This window comes from Larimichthys crocea, chromosome XXIV, assembly GCF_000972845.2.
Source record: "Larimichthys crocea isolate SSNF chromosome XXIV, L_crocea_2.0, whole genome shotgun sequence".
In the NCBI taxonomy this organism is placed as follows: domain Eukaryota; kingdom Metazoa; phylum Chordata; class Actinopteri; family Sciaenidae; genus Larimichthys; species Larimichthys crocea.
In genome coordinates this window covers 5,253,029-5,277,040 of record NC_040034.1, presented here as the reverse complement: position 1 = coordinate 5,277,040, position 24,012 = coordinate 5,253,029, and the positions used below count along the sequence as shown (strand labels likewise).

The following is a 24,012-nucleotide window of genomic DNA, read 5'->3' as shown; positions in this document are numbered from 1 at the left end:
TCTCACACACACACACACACACACACAGTGTTAAGTGGGACACTCCGGATGTGTGTGAGCGAGTTTACAGCTGATCAGCTTCAAACAGCTGGAAGTTAAAATCATAAACACAGTCCACGTGAGGCTACGAGAGTGCGCGTGACGCCGCCTGGCGGCAGCAGACGTCACTGCAGGATGGTTCACACACACACACACAGACACACACAGACACACACACACAGACACACACACACACCATACACAATGACCAACACAAATGAACATGAATACATATATTATTATATAAATATATTTATTTTAGTTTTTATTTGCATAAAACATAATTCCTTTTTTACTGCTTGTTTAGTTTCAGACTTCATTTAAAGCTTCAATCAACAACTTCAATCAGCACAGTGAGGTGATGTGTTCATCTCTGAGAGAACGTTACTGTAACGTTTACATAACGTCGTCAGGACAGCTGTATGTCCAGTCTGCACAGACTTTAATATTTCAGAAAACACTCACTGTTTATACTTTCAATGCTTTCACTAGATCTTCCTGATTATGAGTCAGAATAATTAAACTGGAGTTCATGTGTTATTAACGAGGTGTTTGTTTGTGTCAGCTGATATGAACTTCCTGTTCACGGGTTGTTTTTTTTAATCACATGAAGCCAAATAAATAAAATCTGATCTAATTAAACCAGGAAACTCCTCTGCGTGTGTGTTCGTTAGTCTGTTCATCATCTAAAGATGACGAGCTGCAGCCTCTGCACGTCCTCCGGCTGGTTTCAGGTCAGTACAGGTCCGTTAAAGACGTGACGGTGAGTGATCTGGACAGTTCTTCCACGCTGGTTGGACGCCACGCGCTGAAGGTGAGCGTCCTGTTCCTGGACAGCATCAGGAAGCCGTTGGAGCTGAAGCGTCCGGGGACGGCTCCCATGTCGAGCCACACGAACGGAGCCACGGAGGCAGAGCGGAGCGTGACAGAGTATCCCGTCTCCTCCTGCTGCACCTTGGCCTGCAGAGACACACACGGACCAATCAGGACGCCCACCTGCATACTACGTCACACACGTGCATGAGGACACTGAAGCAGTCCTGACTCGTCTCACCGTGATGTTCGGTCTCTGCAGCCCCTCAGCATCTTTGGGTGAGCACAGGAAGTGGTGGTTGGTGGGACCTTGCTGGCCGCTGTCGTCCTCCAGGTGAAAGGTGAGCAGGCAGGTGAGGCGGGTGCAGCGTCCACATCCTGCCAGCAGGGCGGCGACTGGCTGCTTAAAGATGGGCACGGCGCTGCCTCCGGGGACCAGGAGCAGGTCGGACTTCAGCGTGCACGCTGGATCCAGATCAGCCCATGAGGACACGGTGACCTGACAAAAGAACGGACATGCTGACGTGACGTGACGTGACGTGGCGTGGCGTGGCGTGGCGTGGCGTGGCGTGGCGTGACGTCAAACACTGATAACGTACCACAGCTCTGAGCTGCAGGTCCTGACTCAGGTCTGACACGGCGTACACCAACAGCGTGTCATCGTCCTCGAAGCCGACAGGAAGGACGGCGGCGAAGAAGTCCTGCGCAAAATAATGCAACATTTTCCACTTCCCACCAAACTCTACACACACACACACACACACACACACACACACACACACACACACACACTGTGACCTCTAATCTCAGGAAATGATGCGTACATTCGTTACACAACAACTTATTACTGATCATAAATATGTTTCCGTGTCCGCGATGATTAATCTTTATTGCGGATGGATGGCGGAGCAGATGATGATGATGTCATGAGCTGAGGTCACTCACCGAGCGACGACCAGGACGGCGCCTGCCAGATATCATTGAGCTGCCAGTAGAGGGCGCCCATCGTGTGACCTTTGCCCTCGATGATCTCACTGCGACTCCTCCGGTAAAACTCGGTCTGCGTCTTCACACACTGAGCCTGCATGACCTGCAGAGTGACGGACACGTGCCGGATGAGCGGCGTCACGTGATTCATGACGTGTGCAGAAGCTGAGCGTTACCTGAGTGATGTACAGAGTGTGTGTGAACCTGCTGGAGGCCTGGGTGGAGCTGGGCAGGTGGAAGTGTAGAGCAGCCTGCTGTAACATCTGCTGGTTCCCGCCCTCGTGGTGCTGACGGTGCGAGGCGAAGTCACTGTCGTAGCTCCAGTCTTCCTTTATGGAAACCTCCATCACACAGACAGAAGACAAAGTCTGAACACTTCAACATACAGCACGCATCGTTGTCAACATCTCAGAGGCTGAACGCTGGAGAGGAGGACAGCTCTTCACTCACTCACCGGCTGCAGTGTGGAGAAAGACGGCCACGACTGGAAGCCGTATTCGGAGGCGAAGCGAGTCCGAGGGAAAGTCCTCCAGTCCCAGCAGTCCTGGACGTAGCTGTAGAAATGTGTGTCCCCGTACAGCGGGTCGTACGGGTTCGATGCCACCCATCCTTCCTGCTCCGACTCCGCCCCGTTTGTGGGGCTGGAGACGAGGAAGGGGCGAGTCTGGTCCTCCTGAAGGAGACGTCACAAACATCTGAATGAACACTGCAAACATCCACACGTGTCTGAAACTCAGCGTGGGATTCGTCCGTCACCTGCTGAACTATCGCTCGTATGTTGTCCACATACAGCGTCACGTAGTCCTTCACGTACGTCGGCCTCTGAGACGCCGGGATGTTGAACCAGTCCGTCGCCAGAGCAGCTTCGTTTTCATTGTTCCCGCTCCAGATGATGACGGAGGGATGAGACGCGAGGCGCCGAACCTGATGAACACAAAACAGGAAAATCATTTTCATCTGAAATGTTTATTTAACGAGTTTTAATAAACACATAAAGAATCAGGTGAAGCCTCACCTGTTGGACGACCTCTTCTCGGACCGTCTGTAGGAAGTCGTCTTCGGTCGGATACATCGCACAGGCGAACATGAAGTCCTGCCAAACCTGCAGACAGAATATTATATTATATTATATATAATTCAATAATTCTATTAAACAATGAAGCCAGGTGAAATTATTATTCTTACAAAATGTGTCAAACTGATCGTTGCACATGAAGCTCCTCGTCTTAGTTTTGGATCATTTGATCAGAGATTTATGAATATCGCTGTTTAACTCCACAGCAGATACCTGGTGTGTGTGTGTGTGTGTGTGTGTGTTACCATGACGCCCAGCTCGTCACAGATGTCATAGAACAGATCTTGTTCATACACTCCTCCTCCCCAAACCCTCAGAGCGTTCATGTTGGCGTCCACGGCCGACTGCAGCAAGTTCCTCAGCCTGCAGGACGAGCAGAAGGAGTTAGCAGCAGTTGGTAATCTGTGATCATCTGTGATCATCTACGATCATCTACGATCATCTACGATCATCTATAATCATCTACGATCATCTACGATCATCTATAATCATCTACGATCATCTATAATCATCTACGATCATCTATAATCATCTACGATCATCTATAATCATCTACGATCATCTGTGATCATCTACGATCATCTATAATCATCTACGATCATCTGTGATCATCTACGATCATCTATAATCATCTGCGATCATCTACGATCATCTGTGATCATCTACGATCATCTATAATCATCTGCGATCATCTATGATCATCTACGATCATCTATAATCATCTGCGATCATCTACGATCATCTATAATCATCTACGATCATCTGTGATCATCTACGATCATCTACAATCATCTGCGATCATCTACGATCATCTGTGATCATCTACGATCATCTATGATCATCTACGATCATCTACGATCACCTATAATCATCTGCGATCATCTGTGATCATCTACGATCATCTATAATCATCTACGATCATCTACGATCATCTGTGATCATCTACGATCATCTATAATCATCTGCGATCATCTACGATCATCTATAATCATCTACGATCATCTGTGATCATCTACGATCATCTATAATCATCTGCGATCATCTACGATCATCTGTGATCATCTACGATCATCTATAATCATCTGCGATCATCTACGATCATCTATAATCATCTACGATCATCTGTGATCATCTACGATCATCTATAATCATCTGCGATCATCTACGATCATCTGTGATCATCTACGATCATCTATAATCATCTGCGATCATCTACGATCATCTATAATCATCTACGATCATCTGTGATCATCTGCGATCATCTGTGATCATCTATAATCATCTACGATCATCTATGATCATCTACGATCATCTATGATCATCTGCGATCATCTGCGATCATCTATAATCATCTACGATCATCTATAATCATCTACCATCATCTGCGATCATCTATAATCATCTATGATCATCTGCGATCATCTATAATCATCTACGATCATCTGTGATCATCTACAATCATCTGTGATCACCTATAATCATCTACGATCATCTGTGATCATCTGCGATCATCTGTGATCATCTGTGATCATCTGCGATCATCTGCGATCAGTGTTCTGCAGAACTCACACAGCAGGAGTGACTCGGTCCTGGAAGGAGTGTGCTGGGATCCAGTTGGAGCCTTTGAGGAAAACCGGTTTCCCGTTGATGCGGAAATAAAAGCTCAGTCCTGGAGACCCGACTATCGGCTCCTGGACCAGTTCTACTGAGCGGAAGTACACCTGAGGAGACAAGGAGCTCTTTAAAGTGTGAACACACAGACGTGAAGACGAACAGAGATCATCTTCACGGCAGATGTTTTATGGATCTTTACATTTAGAATAAAAGAACTCTGTCTTCAGGTCAAAGTCTGTCCTCAGCTCCACTTGGTGATCTTTGTTCCTGACTAACAGTGTGTGCTTCATGAGTAAACTCTGCACGAGCAGACTGTGTCAGTCTCACCTTTGATTCTGTACTCAGGATTACAACTCCATCCTGGGAACCTCGGACTAACAGTCGGTAAAACGGCTGCTCGCCGTGTCCGTTAGGCCACCACAGCCTCACCTGACTGCTCTGAAGAAGGAGAAGAAGAAGAAGAAGAAGAAGAAGAAGAAGAAGAAGAAGAAGAAATGAACTTTTAAACACAGTCTCTCTCTCAGGCCGATAAACGGTGACACTTCCTTCTGTACGTGTACCGTGTTAACGTGGACGCTGAAGCTGAGTCCGGTCTCTCCCGGGACAAACTGTGAGCTGAAGGTGTGCTCCGTGTGCAGCTCAGGTATGGACAGCGTGATCTGTCCACTTGTTTTCAGAACCACGTCGACGAGAAGCTGGACCTGGACCGTCCACTGAGAGAGGCTGGAGTCTGCACACCACACACCACACAGTGTTAGCAGTTTATTAGCTCACCTCCAACTCTTCATCATAATATTTAAGGACTTTCCAACGACAGGTCTGAGCACTGACGTACTTACAGAGGGACAGAGGAAAGCTGGCTGAGCTGCAGGACGTCGAACGCCTCCACACGGACTCCTCTCCCACAGTCCCATGGTGGGAAACGAAGGACCCAGTCCAACTGAAAGAGCTCTGCTCCTCAGCGATGAGAGAGAGAGAGAGAGAGAGAGAGAGAGAGAGAGAGAGAGAGAGAGAGAGAGTCACATGGAGCAGAGAACACGGTCACATGACACGGTGTCTGAGAGCAGGTGAGTGATGAGGTGTGCACACCTGTTTGTCTAATTAGCCTGAACCTGAACTGTAATGTGCAGAAATGTTTCCTGCAGCTGAAGAAGAAGTTTGTTCTGCACATTTAATCTCATTTATTGTCACGTAAAGATCAGAACACCAGGCTGGTGGAGCTGAGAAGATGCTGAGAAGATGCTGAGAAGATGCTGAGAAGATGCTGGTTCTTACTTTCCTAACAAAGTTGACGTGGCACTCTCCTCTCTGCACGTCTGGAGGACACTCAGGAGGAACTCTGTAGGCCGAGTGAGCGTTCCTCCGCTCGGACGCGTAAAGAACCGGAGACAGCAGGCTGACCTTCAGCTCGTTGTCTCCGTCCTGCAGCCAGTCTCTGATGGAGAAGTCCTGCAGACACACTCATGTTTCATTCATCATCATCAACGTGCAGAGGAACGTGCAGCGCAGCCTGAACGTACATATCTACGGAACATGTTGTCCGTCTTCCCGACGACCATCCCGTTGAGCTGAACGGTCGATACCGTGTCCACGCCGTCGAGGACGAGCAGCACCTTCTGTCTGTCCCTGTTCATGCCGAGGACACACCGAGTCAGGAACAGGAAACACCTTAGAAGGAAACACAAATCCAGACACTGACCTCAGCTGGGAGCCCGGAAACGTGACCGTGTACGTCCAGTTGTCCAAGGCGATCCAGCGATAAGACACATCGTTGAACCTGAAGTACGGATCCTGAAAGACAGACGAAACGTCCCTGTCACTTCTTCTGTCCTGACACGAGCTGCTTCACGTCTTCAGCTGCTTAGGAAAGCTTCAGTGCTTCCTCTCCTGTGTCCTTCAGCGAAGCAGACACCTCAGCGTCTCATGCAGACCCTCAGCGTCTCATGCAGACACCTCAGCATCTCATGCAGACCCTCATGCAGACCCTCAGCGTCTCATGCAGACACCTCAGCGTCTCATGCAGACCCTCAGCGTCCTTCATGCAGACACCTCAGCGTCTCATGCAGACCCTCAGCGTCTCACAGCGTCTCATGCAGACCCTCAGCGTCTCATGCAGACACCTCAGTGTCTCATGTAGACCCTCAGCGTCCTTCATGCAGACACCTCAGCGTCTCATGCAGACCCTCAGCGTCTCATGCAGACACCTCAGCGTCTCACGCAGACACCTCAGCGTCTCACGCAGACACCTCAGCGTCTCATGCAGACCCTCAGCGTCTCACGCAGACACCTCAGCGTCTCATGCAGACCCTCAGCGTCTCATGCAGACACCTCAGTGTCTCATGCAGACCCTCAGCGTCTCACGCAGACACCTCAGCGTCTCACGCAGACACCTCAGCGTCTCACGCAGACACCTCAGCGTCTCACGCAGACACCTCAGTCTGCTCCTCACTTCTGCTTCACATCCTCATGACGAGCTCGAGGAAACGTTTCTCATTTTAGAAACTCCAGTGGAAATATTACACACACACACACACACACACACTGACACCCACACCCACACACCATCATGACGTCATCCCCATCACGTGTCTACCTGGATGTATCCCTGCTGCTGCAGAGCTGTGTGAACACTTCCGGGCACCTGTGCAGGTAAGCTCAGTGACGCGTTGGAGTTCGTCAGAGTCCATTTACCGTCCAGACTCAGAGTGTGTGTGTGCGCCGGTACCGGTACCGGAGACAACACACACAGAACACCGAGCACGAAGGCGCGCGGAGACATGCTGCGTGGCGGGAAGAGGACAGACTGTTTACAGCGCGAGCGCTCCCTGTCTGTCATGTGACGCTCAGTCAGCTGATCGATGCACGAGGAAGGAAGTGATGACGCGATGAACGTCGAAACCATGACAACGTCCTGAAAGTTATTTATTTATTTAAATAAATAAAAACAAACAAGAAAAAGATTCATAATTAATTTAATAATTAATTTAATAATTAATTTAATAATTAATTTAATAATTAATTTAATAATTAATTTAATTCAAAGAGCTCGAGCTCCTTCACACGTGTTGACTTCACGTTAATGCGGAAGTGAGTTGCGTGCGTTTCCTCCGTGTTTGTAGTTCTTCCGTCGGTAAATCTCCGTGTGTCCCGGTGTGTGTCCCGGTGTGTGTCCGTGTGTCCTCACAGACTGCAGCTGTTTGTTCGGTCCCCGGTGCAGCGGGATGTCGGTGAAGGAGGGCGGTGCTCCGGTGGCCCGCACCGTGCTGCAGCAGTGTGTGCAGGCCCGGCTGCAGGTGAGCCCCGCAGAGCAGGACACGGAGGCTCAGTTCGTCCAGGTGAGACCGACACACCTGTCTGTTTACGGGACTTCACTCAGACACGTGAACGCAGCACTGTAACGTTCAGGAACCTGCTCTAACTTCAAACTGTTTTTATTACGTCACATCCTGACGTCACATGGCCGTTTGCCTGCCCTGCCCTGTGACGTCACGTGTCGTCAGATCGACAGAGGCGTGGTGATCTACCTGTGCTTCTTCAAAGGAGCCAATGAGGAGCTGCTGCCCAGGATGGGTTAGTGACCTTTAACCTTTGACCTCCACAGAGGAATGCTGTTAGTAACTGATGTGTTCATGCTGCGTCCTCACCTGTCCTCACCTGTCCTTACCTGTCCTCACCTATCCTCACCTATCCTCACCTGTCCTCCATCTGTCCTCACCTGTCCACCACCTGTCCTCCACCTGTCCTCACCTGTCCTCACCTATCCTCACCTGTCCTCCACCTGTCCTCACCTGTCCACCACCTGTCCTCCACCTGTCCTCACCTGTCCTCCACCTGTCCTCACGTGTCCTTACCTGTCCTCCACCTGTCCTCACCTCTCCACTGTCCTCCACCTGTCCTCACATGTCCTCCACCTCTCCACTGTCCTCACCTGTCCTCCACCTGTCCTCCACCTATCCTCACCTGTCCTTACCTGTCCTCCACCTGTCCTCACGTGTCCTTACCTGTCCTCCACCTGTCCTCACCTGTCCTCCACCTATCCTCACCTGTCCTTACCTGTCCTCCACCTGTCCTCACCTGTCCTCCACCTATCCTCACCTGTCCTTACCTGTCCTCCACCTGTCCTCACCTGTCCTCCACCTATCCTCACCTGTCCTTACCTGTCCTCCACCTGTCCTCACCTGTCCTCCACCTATCCTCACCTGTCCTTACCTGTCCTCCACCTGTCCTCACCTGTCCTCCACCTATCCTCACCTGTCCTTACCTGTCCTCCACCTGTCCTCACCTGTCCTCCACCTATCCTCACCTGTCCTTACCTGTCCTCCACCTGTCCTCACCTGTCCTCCACCTATCCTCACCTGTCCTTACCTGTCCTCCACCTGTCCTCACCTGTCCTCCACCTATCCTCACGTGTCCTTACCTGTCCTCCACCTGTCCTCACCTGTCCTCCACCTATCCTCACCTGTCCTTACCTGTCCTCCACCTGTCCTCACCTGTCCTCCACCTATCCTCACCTGTCCTTACCTGTCCTCCACCTGTCCTCCACCTATCCTCACCTGTCCTTACCTGTCCTCCACCTGTCCTCACGTGTCCTTACCTGTCCTCACGTGTCCTCCACCTGTCCTCACGTGTCCTCCACCTGTCCTCACGTGTCCTCACCTGTCCTCACCTGTCCTCCACCTCTCCACTGTCTTCACCTGTCCTCCACCTGTCCTCACCTGTCCTCCACCTCTCCACCTGTCCCCCACCTGTCCTCACCTGTCCTCCACCTCTCCACCTGTCCCCCACCTGTCCTCCACCTGTCCTCACCTGTCCTCCACCTGTCTTCACCTGTCCAGTGTCCTCCCTGCTGAACCTGCGGCTGTGTGAGTCTGCCTCGGGGAAGATGGTGTCGGTTCTGGAGCTGCCCGGCAGCCTGCTGATCGTCCCTCAGGCCACGCTGGGCGGGAAGTCCAAAGGCCGGGCGGTGCAGTACCACAGCAACATCAGCAAAGAGGACGGGCGGAGGCTGTACGCCGCCTTCGTCTCGCTGTGTGAGCAGGAGGTGACAGCTGCTGCTGCTTCCTCAGCCGGGACTGGACCAGGCGTGACGGTCCAACACGGGACGTACGGAAACAGACAGGTGCTGAAGCTGGACACCAACGGGCCGTACACACACCTGATGGAGTTCTGACCCGTGGAGGTCCAAACGGACTCTGGGTTCATGTCAAACATGTGGATGATTTCTGTGATTCACATCAGGTGACATCACAGAAACGTCCTGGAGGAGGTTCATCCAGGTGATCAGGTGATCAGGTGATCAGGTGATCCTCAGGATGCTGCAGGACTCTACAAAATAAAAGTTGTTAATTTGATGTTTGAACATTTACAGATGAATGTTTACCTGTAGGATGGGTTCATTAATAAATCACCAGGTGAAGCTGAGGACTGTTTGTTTGTGTCCGGGCCAGCAGGGGGCGCCACGCCGTGCTGCGGGCAGCGGAAGTGAGCTCGGGTTACAGCAGCTTTATAACCTGCGTCAACAACCACACTTCCGGTTGCTCAGTTTACCACCAAAATAAAAGCATAAATGAGGGCACACTAAATGTTTTATTCGCAGCTGACAGAATCTAAGAGGAATGTGTGTTTATGATTTGTTGCATAGTTAATATGAACATTTAGAAACAAACAAACTCCTGCTACATGTTATAATATAAACACATCCTGAGCTGAGACATTTTACACTTTCTGCTCACACACACATTTAATGGCTCCTCTATCAGTTCATGAATATATAAAAATATAAAAAGAAGCTCTCAGTGTTCATACACTCACATGTTTTATCGCCTCTATTTTCTGGTGGAGCTAACTTAATTTGTTTTCTCGAGTTTTTTTTTTTTTTTAGCAGTTATGTCGAAATAATAATTTTAAAAAGTTTTAATTTTAACTTTTATTTTGGAAATCCCCGCACCGGAAGGCACACGGTTGGCGCAGCTAGCTTAAATAAGCAGCACACCGGACGCGACATTTCGCCTCAAATTGTGACCCGGGGTCAAAGTTTGGACGGGTTCTCGGCTCGGTTCGGAGAGGCGGGACGGGTCCAGCCGTGTGTGCGAACAGCTGCGAGGAAACATGACCGAGTTCAGGCGGAGCTCGAGCTGGAAGCAGCGGACGGTGTAACGAGGATTTGTGTTTACCGGACGGATCGAGCTCGAAGGTGGGAAACGGTTTTTTCAACCGTCCTGATGCTTCAGTGAAAACACACCGACACTAAAGCGTCACAGTGACAGGCTGATAATAACTGATAATAACTGATAATAACTTACTCTATTAATAACCCAGATCACTCAGATTTATTTAAATTAATCGATTAATCGTCACATTAACGCCCTTCACGTCATCAATGCTCCTAACTGTTGAAAACACAGAAAATATTTAATTATTTGTACATTTAAAACAGGAAGAAGTTTACATTAGAAAAGTTTGTTGTCTCGCTCATACTTTATTATTAACATTATTATTATTATTATTATTATTATTATTATTATTGACACTGAAGGGTTAAAGGTGCAGTGTGCCAGATTATTTTCAGAATAAGTAAAACATATATAATATTCATAACTATGTTTTTATGCATGTATAATCACCTTAAAATATTTTTTATTTCATATCTACAGTGGGTCCTCTTTTATGGAGGCCTCCATTTTAAAACACTGTTCTACGGTAGCCCAGAGCAGACAAACTGAACGCTGACTGTAGACAGTGTTGTTTCTCCTTTACAGTGGTCCCTCGTGTATCGCGGGGGATACGTTCTAAAAATAACCCGCAATAAACGAAATCCGCGAAGTAAGTTTTACAATTATTATACATGTTTTAAGGTCGTAAAACCCCTAACCACACACTTTTATACAGCTTTTTACACGCATTTTGTACAGTACTCCCTTAAACAGGACGCAGAACACAATGCACGTTCATACTGTACAGCACGCTGTAAAAAAAAAAAGCATGCAAAATTACACTAAAAAAATCCACGAAACAGCGAGTCCGCGAAAAGTGAACCGCGATATAGCGAGGGACGACTGTACATTAGAAAGGGTGATGTGAGGAGACTGCAATGAAGCAATTACACCACTAGATGAAACTACATTCTACACACTGTGTAAAAGCTCAGTTAGACAGAAGGACACAATGGCTGACAGTGATAGATGCTGTTCATAGTTCGTTAGCCGTGTTAGAAGAGTTACTTCATCCTCTGGTCTGTCAACATTCAGATCGTAGCATTGACAGTGACGTTAGAGACAGCCAATCACAGTCAGCTGTGTGAATCTCTGCCCGGCAACCAGTGACAGTTAACCGCCAGCTCCACTGCAGTCGACCAATCAGAGCAGAGCAACAAACAGCAGCTGTGTCTGTCAGTGGAAGCTGCTGAGAGAGAGAAAGCCTTGAAAGTTCACCTTCAAACAAGAGACCACCATGACTAAACCGTAGGTCGTATCAATGAACGGAGAGGATCTGAAGCATCCTCAGATCTTCCTCAATGTGTCCGTATATAATTTGTGTGTCTAAAGTTACAAAATGTGACCTGTAGAGCGAGGTAAAGAACTGCTCCGTCTGCCGTCCTCCACACATTTCTGCTCTGTTAATATGGGAGTAAATGGGGCAGTTGGTGGGTGATCCTGACACATCTGAGCTAACAGAGCCAAAACTATAAGTCTGACAGCTTCAGCAGGTTCATGTGAGCGAGCGGCACAAACTTTTCTACAATTTGATGTTCAAATTATTTCTGTAGAGTGAAATTTGTGGCCGTGAGAGCAGCTTAAAATGATTTTTGGACAGATTTTGTTCTCCGTCCATGTTAAACTTTCCCGCTCTTTTTTCCCGCTCTTTTTTCCTGCTCTTTTTGGAGACTCGGAACACCTCTCACAGCCGAGCGGCCATTTTAAAGTGTTTTTGTGTATGTGTGAGTCCTTGGTGTCACACCTCTCTGTCTCTGTCTCTCTGTCTGTCTCTGTCTCTGTGTCTCTGTCTCTGTCTCTCTGTCTCTCTCTGTCTCTGTCTCTCTGTCTTCCCTTACAGATGCCTTCGTTTGACTTTATGGATAAGGTTGAGCTCTTTGTGCGGACAGGAAAATATCCCGTGGACGCAACAAAGAGTTCAAAGAAAGTGACCCGCGCTGCCAGCAAACACTTCATCTATAAAGGTGAGTCAGGTCTCCATCAGCTGCTGACACAGACAGACACGGCCGGACAGTCAAAGCTCACTCTGTGTCCAACACTTTTTTAAATAACGTAAATAAATGTCTGGTTATGTTACTTTACAGAATGTTTCTTATAGCTCAGTTTAACTGACTGTTCCTCGCTCCGTCCTGCAGACGGCTGTTTGTGGCGTACTTACCGAGGACGCCTCCTGCGCGTCGTCAGGAGCGAGGAGGAAGTGAGGGAGGTGCTGACCCGTTACCATGACGACAACAACCACGCCGGCCGGGTTCGGGTGGTAAAGGAGATAATGGTGAGTTTAGATGACGTTATTTGATCAGTTAATGATGACTAGTGGTGTCACAAACAAACGTCTCCACCCTTCTCCTCCAGCTGATGTATTACTGGGTCGGAGTGACGGAGGCGGTGAAGAACTGGATCAGAGCTTGTGCTGTCTGTCAGAGCCGAAGTCCCGCTGAACCGCCCGACCCGCCCGTCCAGTTCTGCCTGACTTACGGCTGCGATTCTTCCAGCTATGTTTACCCCGAGCTCAGCTTCCACAGGTCAGAACACACCTGAGCTGATATATATTCATATTATTACCGGATTCAGAAGCTTTCTCCTCTTTATGAATATATATAATAATGAAAAATATAAATAAGTCATGTTGTCACAATATGCAGATGATATTCTACTATATTTGTCAGCACAATAACTATCTATGATAAACAGTTTGAAAGATTTACGGCTGTGTTGAAATGGAAGCAGACCTGCGATGGAGCCCTGTGGAACTCCTCCTGTCAGCTTCAGGTTTCAAACTTGTCTTGTAGGTTTCCAAAAGAGGCGGAGCGACGGCGAAGCTGGCTGGCTTTTGCTCAGCGGGACGAAGGCTCGCTGAGAACTAACTCCTGCCTCTGCTCGAGACACTTTGAGGAGTCCTGCTTCACGCTGAGCGAGGAGGGTCAGCTGACTCTTTCAGCGGACGCTGTACCCACCGTCATCCCTGTGAGAGTACAGGAGGACGAGGTGACACCATGTGACCACACAGCACGGCGTTCTGACCCGCCTGCAGACCTCTACACTGTCTGGACCTGGTTTATGTGCTGTGACCTGATCAGCTGATCCCCCTCGTGTTTCAGGTGTCCGTCCCTTCAGAAGATGACTTCCTTCACTCCAACTCCCTGGAGGCCTTCCTCTCCACAGAAAGCACAGAGCCCTCTGGTCCGGCCGATGATCGCTCGGAAGCATCCGGGGAGGTCCATGAACACCAGTACTGCCTCCCAGCTTCCGCTCCGGACTCCAGCGCAGTGCAGACGGTTCCGGAGCAAAAGAAGAAGAAGACCATCTCTGAGCCGAGCTTTGCGGCTTACAACGAGGTCGCCAGGTGATCACCTGATCTTCAGTCACATGTCACAGGTTCCTTTTTGTTGATTGGGTCGAGCGTCTGTGGAATGGTTCTGGTTTGCATCGTGCAGGTATCTGAGCCACAGAGTCTTACCCATGGAGAGCAAGAAGAGCAGAGGAGCCTTAAAGAGGATGGCCAAGCGCTTCGGCCTGATCGGTGAGGACTCTCAGCATCACTCGCTCTGGATCACAGCCTGTGATTAACGCCCTGAAACATTTGTGCTGTGTTTCAGATGGAGTGCTGATGTACACTCGGGTCTCTCCTCCGCTCAGAGTGCCGCGCAGCAGGGAGGAGGTCTGCATGTTCTTCAGTGTTATGAAGCTGAATGAATCCTGTGAACGCAGCACAGCACAAACCTTCTGCTTCTGGTTCCAGGTGAACTCCATCCTGGAGGAGTTCCACGACAAACAGGGTCACTACGGTCAGGGAATCTGCCAGCGAGAGATCGCAAAGACCTTTTACTGGGCCAGCATGACCCGAGACCTGGCCCGCTGGATCTCCAACTGCACTACCTGCCTCAACCGGACCAAGAGGAAGTGGCTTCGCTGCAGCGTCTCCAACTGCACCAACTGCTGTGGGCCGGTGGAGCGCGGCCTGGGCCTCACCTTCCACAAGTATGAACACGTTGTTGTTCTGACAGATGTGATGAATGAAACCTTGGACCAGGCAGAAGTCTGTCCCTGTATTCATGTGTGTTCCCTCCAGGTTTCCTCTCCATAACTCGGCTCTGCTCGCTCAGTGGCTGAAGGCCGCCGGTCGTTCTAACTGGCATCCTCGGCTCCGTTCATCGGTGTGTTCGGCCCATTTCACCGAGGACTGCTTCGACCGCAGCGGCGAGAAGGTCACCATCCATCCTGATGCCGTGCCCACACTCTTTGTTCACAGCGACTCAGTGGTAAGGACACAGGACACGTCCTGCACGTCCTTGAGTAAAGAGTAAAGTGACTGTCTGAAGGTTAACTGTGTCTGTCCTTCACAGACGCCGTCCAGAGGTCCACCCCAGCCGGCTCCGGGAGAAGAGGTCTGATCTTTATGTTCCTGCACAATACTCACTTATTGTTCAATGTATTTTAATAAAGTGTTTCTGTGTGACCAGGCCTATTTTGCCAAGTACGATGCGGTGGAGCTCTACCTGAGAAAACGCACCTATCCTCCCGGACTGAGCTACGTGGAGAAGAACACCTTCAGGAGGTTCTGCAAGAAGTTTGCCATCAAAGGTTCGGACCAAATATGAACAGTCACGATGAGTCTTTGTGTGTCAGCTGAGATATGTGGACGGAGGTTTGGTTCTCACTGGTGGTGTCTACACAGAGTTTACAGGGTCAGATCACATGATCACACAATCACACGATCACATGACGTGACAGCAGCACATTTTTAGTTTTCTTGGCTTTTGAAATAACTTCAGGAGTTGAACGTTGTGTTTGCTGCCTCGTAACGTGACGACTCGTCCTCTGGTCTCAGACAACGAGCTCCACATGGTGAGGGGAGATCGGGTCCGTCTGGTTCTGAGGGGCAGGCAGCAGGTTGAAGCCGCCCTGGTGGATTATCACAACGAGCTGAACCACCTCGACGCCAAAAAGTGTCTCCGACTGCTCAACGAACGGTGAGACGGGAAGTTCAGAATCATCAGTTCAGGTTGACTGACGGCATGTTGAGAAGTCTGTTTGTCCAAACTGTCCCGTCACGTGTGCGTGTGCAGATGTTGTCGTATTAATGTCCAGCTCGTGATCTGTGTCAGGTTCTTCTGGAAGACCATGAAGACTGACGTGCTTCAGTGGATCAGCAGCTGCTCTCAGTGCAGCAAGAAGATGAAGAAACTGGAAACAGAACCCAAAGGATCAGAGTCACACCCGGACCTGAGATCAGCACAGATCCACGACAGTTCAGACAGGTGTGTGTGTGTGTGTGTGTGTGTGTACAGGTACTGTCCAAGCAGCAGCAATGTTATTGATCGATTATTGTTTTTCATGTTCTGTCTGCAGTGGGAAGGATAGTGATGATGAAGAGGAGGAGGATGAAGATGAAGAGAGGCAGCCAGCAACCAATTCAGAGGCTAGACACACACACACACACACACACACACACACACACACACACACACACACACACACACACACACACAGTGTTGACCTGAAGTCTTCACGTCTCATCACTTCCCGTCTCGTCTCAATCTCAGGTGAACCCTTCGTCCTCTCAGCCGGGACCTCCCGTCAGCGCTCAGCCCAGGATCCCGATCCTCCTCCACATCAGATCTCCCATCCACCTGCAGTCCAGAGCTCCCATCGTCCTCCAGCCAAGAACTCCAAACATCATCACCAGAGTGTGGTCCGTGAAGAAAGCGACCACTCCACAGTCTGAAGTCCAGAAGGAGACCGACAGCGCTCAGCCTGAGACGCAGAGCAGCAACCAGGTCCAATCAGAGGAGCAGACACCTCCAGACCAGAACAAGACGAGCGGCTGTCAGGGCAGCGCCAGAACACAACGCTGTATCAAAGTCCAGCCTGTAACCAAACCCGTCACAGAGTCACAGCCTGCAGCTGATCTCCAGGTGAAACCCAAACCTCTGCAAACAGCTCAACCTGCGAGTCAGAGCAGAGGGCTGAGGACCCGCTCCCAGACAGCAACACAAACCCAGAACCAGGTCCAGCGCCCGGAGAAGAGGAAGAGCGAGCTGGAGGGAGGCCACGCGGCTAAGAAGAGCTCCAGCACTGGCCTGGAGCCCGTGGTGGCCCAGAGCACCAAACCATGGCCCGTCTTCACCATCGCCAGCTCAGGCCCGGCCCGGGACGCTTCAGAGGTGGACAGGTACGGCATGAAACATTACTGATCCACTAAAAGAACTCAAGCAGTTAGTTCATGAATGTTTCAGTGTCTCTGTATGTCTGCTGAGCAGCTCGGCTCCCTTTGGGAGGCCCAGGAGGCTCCAGGCCCGGGTGGTGATCCAGCAGTGCAGCAAGGCCAAGGTGAAGACCAAACCAGCCGTGGACGGTGCGGACGCTGAGTGGGCGGAGGTTTGTCTCCTCATTCTGATGATGTGATATGTTCCCTCCTCCTGGCTCTGCCACCTGTCCTCTCAGGACAGTCCAAACTTTTCTGTCTGTTGTTCCCCGTTGGTGTAACGTCCTACCAGTTCCTACAGATCAGGGGCGTCCCTCTCTACCTTCACAGACCTCCAGCTCCTCAGACAGGACCTCCTCAGCTATGACTACATGCAGATCATGACAGAATAATAATGATACTGTGTGTGGATGTTCACGGTGCGTCTCTGTTCTCAGATCGAGGAGGGGATGGTGGCGTATGTTTGTTTCCTCCACGGAGCCACTGAAGATGTCACGTATGAGATCGGTAAGACGCCGTCTGATGTTCATTAGCTCCGTCAGCTTCTGTATTTGACTTCATTTCATGCTTTTGTCTCGTGACCTGAAGCCTGCAGTCTGATGACCACCAAACTGTTCCGGAAAGACACCGGCCACACGGTTTCAGTCCTCGACCTTCCCGGTGGCGTCTTGTTAGTCCCTCAGGACTCTCTGCTCGGCGAGCCGGTGCCCAAGAGGAGGGTGCAGTACAAAGGTGGGTGTGAGCTGTGGTGGGGCGCCCAGCTCTTCTCCAACCTGGTGTCCGCCTGCAGAGACTTCATGTCGGACTCAGTGAAGTGCACCAAGGCGGGCGTGAAGGTGGAGCACGGAGTCTACGGACAGAAGCAGGAGATCGTCCTGAACTCTCCGGAGCCGCTGACACTCCTGCTGGAGTTCTGACGTCCACCTGAACATTGAGGTGGGACGAGGAGGCGTCCTCCACCGTCCTCACCTCAGAACTTTTCTGTTCATTAACGGGAAACTTCTCAGATACACAACAAGTCCACTGACGGTCCCAGGAAGTAGAGAACCTCAGGAACTAAAAACTTTGGTGCATCTGAAGAACCTCGAACATTTACCACGAGTCACCACGTTGTCTTTGTGTTTACTGTGACTCTGACTCTGAGTTGAATGTAACGAAAGAATAAAAAGAGAAAACCTGTGTGGTGTTGAAATGTTTGTCACTCATTAGTCAGGAAGCGACGGGGACGCTTGTCCAGGTGAACGTACCTGAGTGCTTCTGCTGCAGCTCGTCAGCCTCAGTCATCATCCATCAGTACATCTCTGAACACAGTGTGAAATACTGGCTTTGGATTGGTGTAAGGAATAAACTTGATTCGGTGAAGCAAAGCAATGGATTGTCGATCAGAACAATGACCAAACACAGAGGATCCGATTCATTCTCTTTTATGCTGTCATCACACCAGAACCAGAACCAGAGCAGCACAGAGAGCATCTGCAGGATCAGGGAGGCCTTCACGGGGTGGTGCCGGCTCAGGTGTGGCTCATTTAGCTGATTCACCATTCAGCACCTGCAGAACCTCTGAAAGGAGAGAAACGGTGACACCTGGTGGACAGGTGGAGAAATAAACCCCTCACATTCACACCTGCAGGACATTTAGAGTCACATTAACCTGTTCAGGTTCACGTGTTCGGACTGCGGGAGGAAGTGATGACGTGACAAACAGTTTTTACTCTTTTTATTCTGAATCATCATCTCTGTAAACACACACACACACACACACACAGTCTTTCAAGTCTTCCAGTGAAGCTGTTTTTGTGCGTTTGCACATTTTTAAAGCTGCTGCTGATTTTTCATTCTCGTGTCCGTGACGAGACTTTCAGGACGTCACCATGGAAACAGAAGGTTCTGGATCCAAACCCAGCCGATAGTCCAAACACATGCAGGTCCATCAGTCACAGGCTGGGACAGAAAATCATGAACTGGAACCAGATTAAAAATAATCTGGATTAAATCCAGAATATTCACGTCAGTCATCGGTCGTGTTTCTTCATCTGAACACTGCCGTCGTCATCAAACTACTTTAAAGACTGTGATCACGAGACATCGAGAAAACGAATTAATATTCAGAAATATTTAGAAATTTTTAATTTAGAGAAATCAAAGTGGAGTGACGGACGGACTCTGAAGTTCATCGTGTGTGCAGAGCAGTGAGCGGGTTAAAGCTGCACTGTGCTGCCGACTCCTGAACATTTAAAATGATCAACGGTGACAAAAACATGATTCTGATTTTCATTTTCTGGACCTTTAAACAGCTGACGTGATGTCAAAGAATCATGGATCATGAAGTCAGTGCTGCATTAATACAGAAACATGAGGCTTCAAAACTAAACAGAAGGAACTCAAACGTTCTCGATCTTCAGTCACGTCTCCTCAGATTCATGATTTCAGACTTCACCTGTCTCACTTCTACCCAGCAGTGACACCTGACAGCTGTCGTCCATTTCATCGACTCCAGCTCTGACGGCGACTCCGTCTTCAGCTTCAGGAGGAGTCAAAGCTCGTCTTCCTCTCCGGCATCCTTGTCTTCCACGCCGGCGTCCTCGTCTTCCTCTCCGGCGTCCTCGTCTTTCTCTCCGGCGTCCTCGTCTTCCTCTCCGGCGTCCTCGTCTACCTGTCTTCAGTCCCCCTCCCACACACAGTCACACTCTCTCAGCTGGTTTCTCTGGCGCATCGTGGTGATGACGGTGATCCGGTTCTCGGACAGCTCTCGGAGCTGGTTGATCAGCTCCTGCACGCCCGGGCTGGGCCACGGGTGACCGTTCAGGTAGTCTCTAAGGATGAACGAGCGCTCCACCAGGAGCTCCAGCTGCACCAGGTGACGCAGCCGGTGGAGGCTCAGCAGGTCTTTCTCTGGTTCTCTGCGGAAAAACCTGTGAGGACGTTCAAACACTGATCAGGAACACGGCACCAACGACAGACGGCAGTCACACAGCAGCTGGCTCACCGTATGCGCAGCGTCCGGAGCTGAGGGAACAACATGGGGATCCGTCTGCACAGGCTGCCGCTGGAGCGGTTCTGCTCGATGTCCAGGTGCTCCAGCGCCGGCACCTTCGGCGCGATGGAGTCCATGTCCTTCAGCGTTATGGCGACACGCAGCGTCAGCCTGGTCACGCTGGACGGGATGGTGGTCGTATAGACGGCCAGAGAGTTCCCACCTGAGAGGACGACAGCAGAACAAGGTGTGTGTGTGCACCTGTGTGTGTGTGTGCACCTGTGTGTGTGTGTCCCTGTGTGTGTGCACCTGCGTGTGTGTGTGCACCTGTGTGTGTGTGTCCCTGTGTGTGTGCACCTGCGTGTGCACCTGCGTGTGCACCTGTGTGAGTACCTGTGTGTGTGTGTGCACCTGTGTGTGTGCACCTGTGTGTCCCTGTGTGTGTGCACCTGCGTGTGCACCTGTGTGAGTACCTGTGTGTGTGTGCACCTGTGTGTGTGTGTGTGCACCTGTGTGTGTGTGTGCACCTGCGTGTGCACCTGTGTGTGTGTGTGCACCTGTGTGAGTACCTGTGTGTGTGTGTGTGCACCTGTGTGTGTGTGTCCCTGTGTGTGTGCACCTGTGTGTGTGTGTGCACCTGTGTGTCCCTGTGTGTGTGCACCTGCGTGTGCACCTGTGTGAGTACCTGTGTGTGTGTGCACTTGTGTGTGTGTGCGTGCACCTGTGTGTGTGTGCACCTGTGTGTGTGTGCGTGCACCTGTGTGTGTGTGCGTGCACCTGTGTGTGTGTGCGTGCACCTGTGTGTGCACCTGTGTGTGTGTGCACCTGTGTAAGGGCACTGACCGATGATGCTGAGCGTCTCCAGCTGCTGCAGAGGACTCAGCCAGGTTCGCAGGCGACACTCGACGCCCTCCCTGATGTACCTGTACCTGACGGACAGAGAGCGCAGAGACGTCAGGCTCCTCAGAGCGTTCTCCGGCAGGAGGGTTTCTGGGTAATCCACCAGCTCCAGACTGGTCAGAGCCGGGCCGCCGTACCGGAACGCTCCTACACGAGGAGGAGGAGGAGGAGGAAGAGGAGGAGGAGGAAGAGGAGGAGGGAGGAGGAGGAAGAGGAGGAAGGAGTGAGGAGGAAGATGAGGAAGAGGAGGAGTTATATTATAGATTGTTTCCATGTTGAAATGAGTTGAGTGTCAGTGAGGAGATTAAAGGTCACCATAAGGTGAGTGAACAGGTGAAGGAGTGAACAGGTGAAGGAGCGAACAGGTGAAGGAGCGAACAGGTGAGTGAGTGAACAGGTGAAGGAGTGAACAGGTGAAGGAGTGAACAGGTGAGTCAGTGAACAGGTGAAGGAGCGAACAGGTGAGTCAGTGAACAGGTGAGTCAGTGAACAGGTGAAGGAGTGAACAGGTGAGTGAGTGAACAGGTGAAGGAGCGAACAGGTGAAGGAGCGAACAGGTGAAGGAGCGAACAGGTGAAGGACTGAACAGGTGAGTGAGTGAACAGGTGAAGGAGTGAACAGGTGAGTGAGTGAACAGGTGAAGGAGCGAACAGGTGAGTCAGTGAACAGGTGAGTGAGTGAACAGGTGAAGGAGTGAACAGGTGAGTGAGTGAACAGGTGAAGGAGTGAACAGGTGAGTGAGCGAACAGGTGAAGGAGTGAACAGGTGAGTGAGTGAACAGGTGAGTCAGTGAACAGGTGAGCGGTCTCACCTGGCTGCTCCGGGTCCGCGGGGCTCAGGTAGTCCTCGGGCAGAGGCTCCGGCGGCTCCCCCCTCATGCCCCAGGACAGGTGCTGGAGCTTCTTCAGGTGCAGCAGCAGGTTGTGGAAGGCGGCGCACGGCACCGGGCGCACCGTGTCCAGCCCGTAGCCCTCCCCCTGCTGGTGGAACAGCAGGTACCGCAGGTTCACGAGCTGCGACACGGTGTTGATGAACTCCACCGTGCAGGTGAGCCGGATGTTACACACGCTCAGGTGAGTCAGCCGGTCCCGCAGCTGTTCGCTCAGGCTCCGCCCCAGCATGGGCTCGTCCCAGGTGGCGTTCCGCACCCCGAAGTCCCGCAGGGCGGGGAACCGCGCCAGGTTCTCCAGGTACTTCTCCCGGTACAGCCGGCCTCCGTCCACGAACACGATGGCGGTGAGTGACGGCAGGAACTTGACCAGCCGCCGCCACTCTTTGCGCCGCAGGTGCCGCACCGCCACCCGGGTGAGCTTGCGGTGGCGCAGCGTGTCCCAGAAGCCGTAGGTGTAGCGGCGGAGGTCGGACAGCAGAACCGTGTCCGCCCGCCACAGGGACGGGTGGTCCACGAGCCTCTTCAGGTACCTGCAGCACGTGCGCACCACGTGCCGGTCCTCCGTGCTCAGGTAGCTGAAGATGCTGACCCAGAGTTCAGGAGGGAGCCGCTGCAGCTGCTCCATCAGCGCCGCGCCGCGCCGCACCGCGCGGCTAAAGGCTGCGGCTAGCCCGTGTGTGCATCAGGGCTGGAGACAGGTGACTTCCGGCGCGTGCACACCTGCAGCAGCGTTTATTAGTGACGTAACAGCTGCATGAAGAGCGCGAGCTCCGCCAGCTGATCAGGCTGTCGCGCTGTGATGACGTGGATTGTTATGTTATTCTTCTTAGTCTCGTTTGAATGACGCAGCAGCGTCAGCGCCGCAGCAGCGTCAGCAGCGTCAGCGCCGCAGCAGCGTCAGCGCCGCAGCAGCGTCAGCGCCGCTCCTGCAGTGTGAAGCAGTCTACACCCATGAAGAAGAAATGATTTAATTTGAAGTTATTTTAATAATTAAAGTTTTTTAATCTGCTCATTCTAATTTTATTTATCTTCAGTGTTTACATTCAGTCTGTTTCTATAAACAAACAAACTGTCATCACACCTGCCTCATGAACACATGAACACATTTCACTACACCTTCACCAGACTACACATATCTGTCAGTGAATATCTATGTTCATGCACAGATTATATATAAATATAAATATATATATATATAATCTGTCATGTTAAAATGGATTTCTCTACCTGTGTGTACGACAGCACAGTGAACCAGAGTCAGAGTCCGTGTGTGTGTGTGTGTGTGTGTGTTGGGTACTTGTTACACACAACCACCAATCCAGTCAACACCTGAAGTGTTTCATGAAGCGGTTAAAAAACGTGGTTTGACTGGAACGTTGTACAGCTCTTAATTATGATACAAAAACTAATGAAGCACCTAATTTCCTGATTATTTTCGTTGTGTAGTATAAGATATATATATATATCTCAAAGATATATCTAATATATATATATATATATATATCATAATATATAATATATATATATATATATAATATCATATATAATATATATACTATATATACGCTAATAAGTCGAGTATTTATTTTAGTCTTCAACAAAAACAAAAAGATCCTAAAAAAGTTTAAACATCAAAATAAAACTGAATGAATTCATCAGCTGACTGTGTGTGTGTGTGTGTGTGTGTGTGTGTGTGTGTGTGTGTGTTTAATAAAGAACACAAACGTCAGCTGATCAAATCTGTTTTTATTATATTTTATGTCACTGAAGAGATCAAAGAGGACAGGTGAGCAGGTCAAAGGTCATCAGGCAGGTTAGGAGGAAGGAAACAGGAAGCAGGTCACCTCGTCGTCTACGTCACTAACGTCCTTCATTTCCCAGAATGCTCTTTTCCAAGAGTCACAGCTGCTGGTTAAAGACCGACCACGACAAACGTCATGTGACTCTGTAAGACTCCTGCTTCACTGAGTAATCGAGTATTTGTGTAATCTGTCAGTTACTACATGTAAATAACACTCTGACCTCTGACCTGACAGCTGTTCTCCTTCCTGTCAGAGGTCAGACAGTAATCTGTAATCCAAACATCCTCCGTCACCGCGCCACGCTGCTGATGAAGTGAAAGATGAAGCGAGAGCTAGGCTAACTGTTCCCCCTGTCCCCAGTCTTTGTGCTAAGCTAACTGGCTGTCTCTCTCTCACTGCCTCCGACGCTCTGGAGGTGGAGAGCTTAGAGGACACGACCTCGAACCTCAGTCTGTCCTCTCGTGTCCCTCATCTGTCTGATAAAAACAAAAACACAGAA

General features: G+C 50.4%; 4 protein-coding genes across 4 annotated transcripts; 2 read left to right on the top strand and 2 right to left on the bottom strand.

Moving 5' to 3' along the window:
• Positions 1 to 275: 275 nt before the first annotated feature.
• Positions 276 to 7,838, bottom strand: manba (mannosidase, beta A, lysosomal). The gene is given in 20 exon segments (XM_027274644.1): positions 276 to 999; positions 1,094 to 1,351; positions 1,452 to 1,594; positions 1,798 to 1,942; positions 2,016 to 2,180; positions 2,294 to 2,512; positions 2,596 to 2,763; positions 2,855 to 2,941; positions 3,160 to 3,277; positions 4,484 to 4,635; positions 4,856 to 4,966; positions 5,089 to 5,264; positions 5,369 to 5,429; positions 5,431 to 5,461; positions 5,463 to 5,485; positions 5,804 to 5,977; positions 6,049 to 6,154; positions 6,228 to 6,319; positions 7,122 to 7,439; positions 7,713 to 7,838. Coding segments are annotated over 19 exon segments (2,763 nt in total). The 5' UTR covers positions 7,431 to 7,439; positions 7,713 to 7,838; the 3' UTR covers positions 276 to 774.
• On the top strand, positions 7,717 to 9,949 carry dtd2 (D-aminoacyl-tRNA deacylase 2). Its single transcript, XM_010747691.3, has 3 exons — positions 7,717 to 7,863; positions 8,029 to 8,098; positions 9,364 to 9,949. The coding sequence occupies exons 1-3, from the start codon at positions 7,750 to 7,752 to the stop codon at positions 9,696 to 9,698; spliced, it is 519 nt and encodes a 172-aa protein (XP_010745993.2). The 5' UTR covers positions 7,717 to 7,749; the 3' UTR covers positions 9,699 to 9,949.
• A 514-nt stretch (positions 9,950 to 10,463) lies between these two features.
• On the top strand, positions 10,464 to 18,126 carry LOC104932483 (uncharacterized). The gene is made up of 19 exons (XM_027274640.1): positions 10,464 to 10,721; positions 12,581 to 12,704; positions 12,876 to 13,012; positions 13,093 to 13,262; positions 13,530 to 13,725; positions 13,839 to 14,083; positions 14,175 to 14,260; positions 14,337 to 14,398; positions 14,480 to 14,718; positions 14,810 to 14,999; positions 15,084 to 15,125; positions 15,201 to 15,321; positions 15,569 to 15,710; positions 15,846 to 15,998; positions 16,090 to 16,159; positions 16,284 to 16,912; positions 17,001 to 17,118; positions 17,383 to 17,452; positions 17,534 to 18,126. The coding sequence occupies exons 2-19, from the start codon at positions 12,581 to 12,583 to the stop codon at positions 17,860 to 17,862; spliced, it is 3,123 nt and encodes a 1,040-aa protein (XP_027130441.1). The 5' UTR covers positions 10,464 to 10,721; the 3' UTR covers positions 17,863 to 18,126.
• A 521-nt stretch (positions 18,127 to 18,647) lies between these two features.
• Positions 18,648 to 22,529, bottom strand: LOC109138521 (hypothetical protein). Its single transcript, XM_019258850.2, has 4 exons — positions 21,631 to 22,529; positions 20,763 to 20,966; positions 19,932 to 20,142; positions 18,648 to 19,857 (listed from the first exon to the last, which is right to left on the bottom strand). Exons 1-4 carry the CDS (start codon positions 22,334 to 22,336, stop codon positions 19,605 to 19,607), a joined length of 1,374 nt encoding a protein of 457 aa, XP_019114395.2. The 5' UTR covers positions 22,337 to 22,529; the 3' UTR covers positions 18,648 to 19,604.
• Positions 22,530 to 24,012: the final 1,483 nt, after the last annotated feature.

Bases quoted from the DNA above. Each gene is read 5' to 3' on its own strand.
- dtd2 (XM_010747691.3), top strand. From the start codon at position 7,750: ATGTCGGTGAAGGAGGGCGGTGCTCCGGTGGCCCGCACCGTGCTGCAG. The intron at 7,864-8,028 runs GTGAGACCGACA...ACGTGTCGTCAG, and splicing joins CGGAGGCTCAGTTCGTCCAG to ATCGACAGAGGCGTGGTGAT. The intron at 8,099-9,363 runs GTTAGTGACCTT...TCACCTGTCCAG, and splicing joins GGAGCTGCTGCCCAGGATGG to TGTCCTCCCTGCTGAACCTG.
- LOC104932483 (XM_027274640.1), top strand. From the start codon at position 12,581: ATGCCTTCGTTTGACTTTATGGATAAGGTTGAGCTCTTTGTGCGGACA. The intron at 13,263-13,529 runs GTCAGAACACAC...CTTGTCTTGTAG, and splicing joins CCCGAGCTCAGCTTCCACAG to GTTTCCAAAAGAGGCGGAGC. The intron at 16,160-16,283 runs GCTAGACACACA...TCTCAATCTCAG, and splicing joins AGCCAGCAACCAATTCAGAG to GTGAACCCTTCGTCCTCTCA.
- LOC109138521 (XM_019258850.2), bottom strand. From the start codon at position 22,336: ATGGAGCAGCTGCAGCGGCTCCCTCCTGAACTCTGGGTCAGCATCTTC. The intron at 20,143-20,762 runs GTCAGTGCCCTT...TCGTCCTCTCAG, and splicing joins GGAGACGCTCAGCATCATCG to GTGGGAACTCTCTGGCCGTC. The intron at 19,858-19,931 runs GTGAGCCAGCTG...ACGTCCTCACAG, and splicing joins CTCCGGACGCTGCGCATACG to GTTTTTCCGCAGAGAACCAG.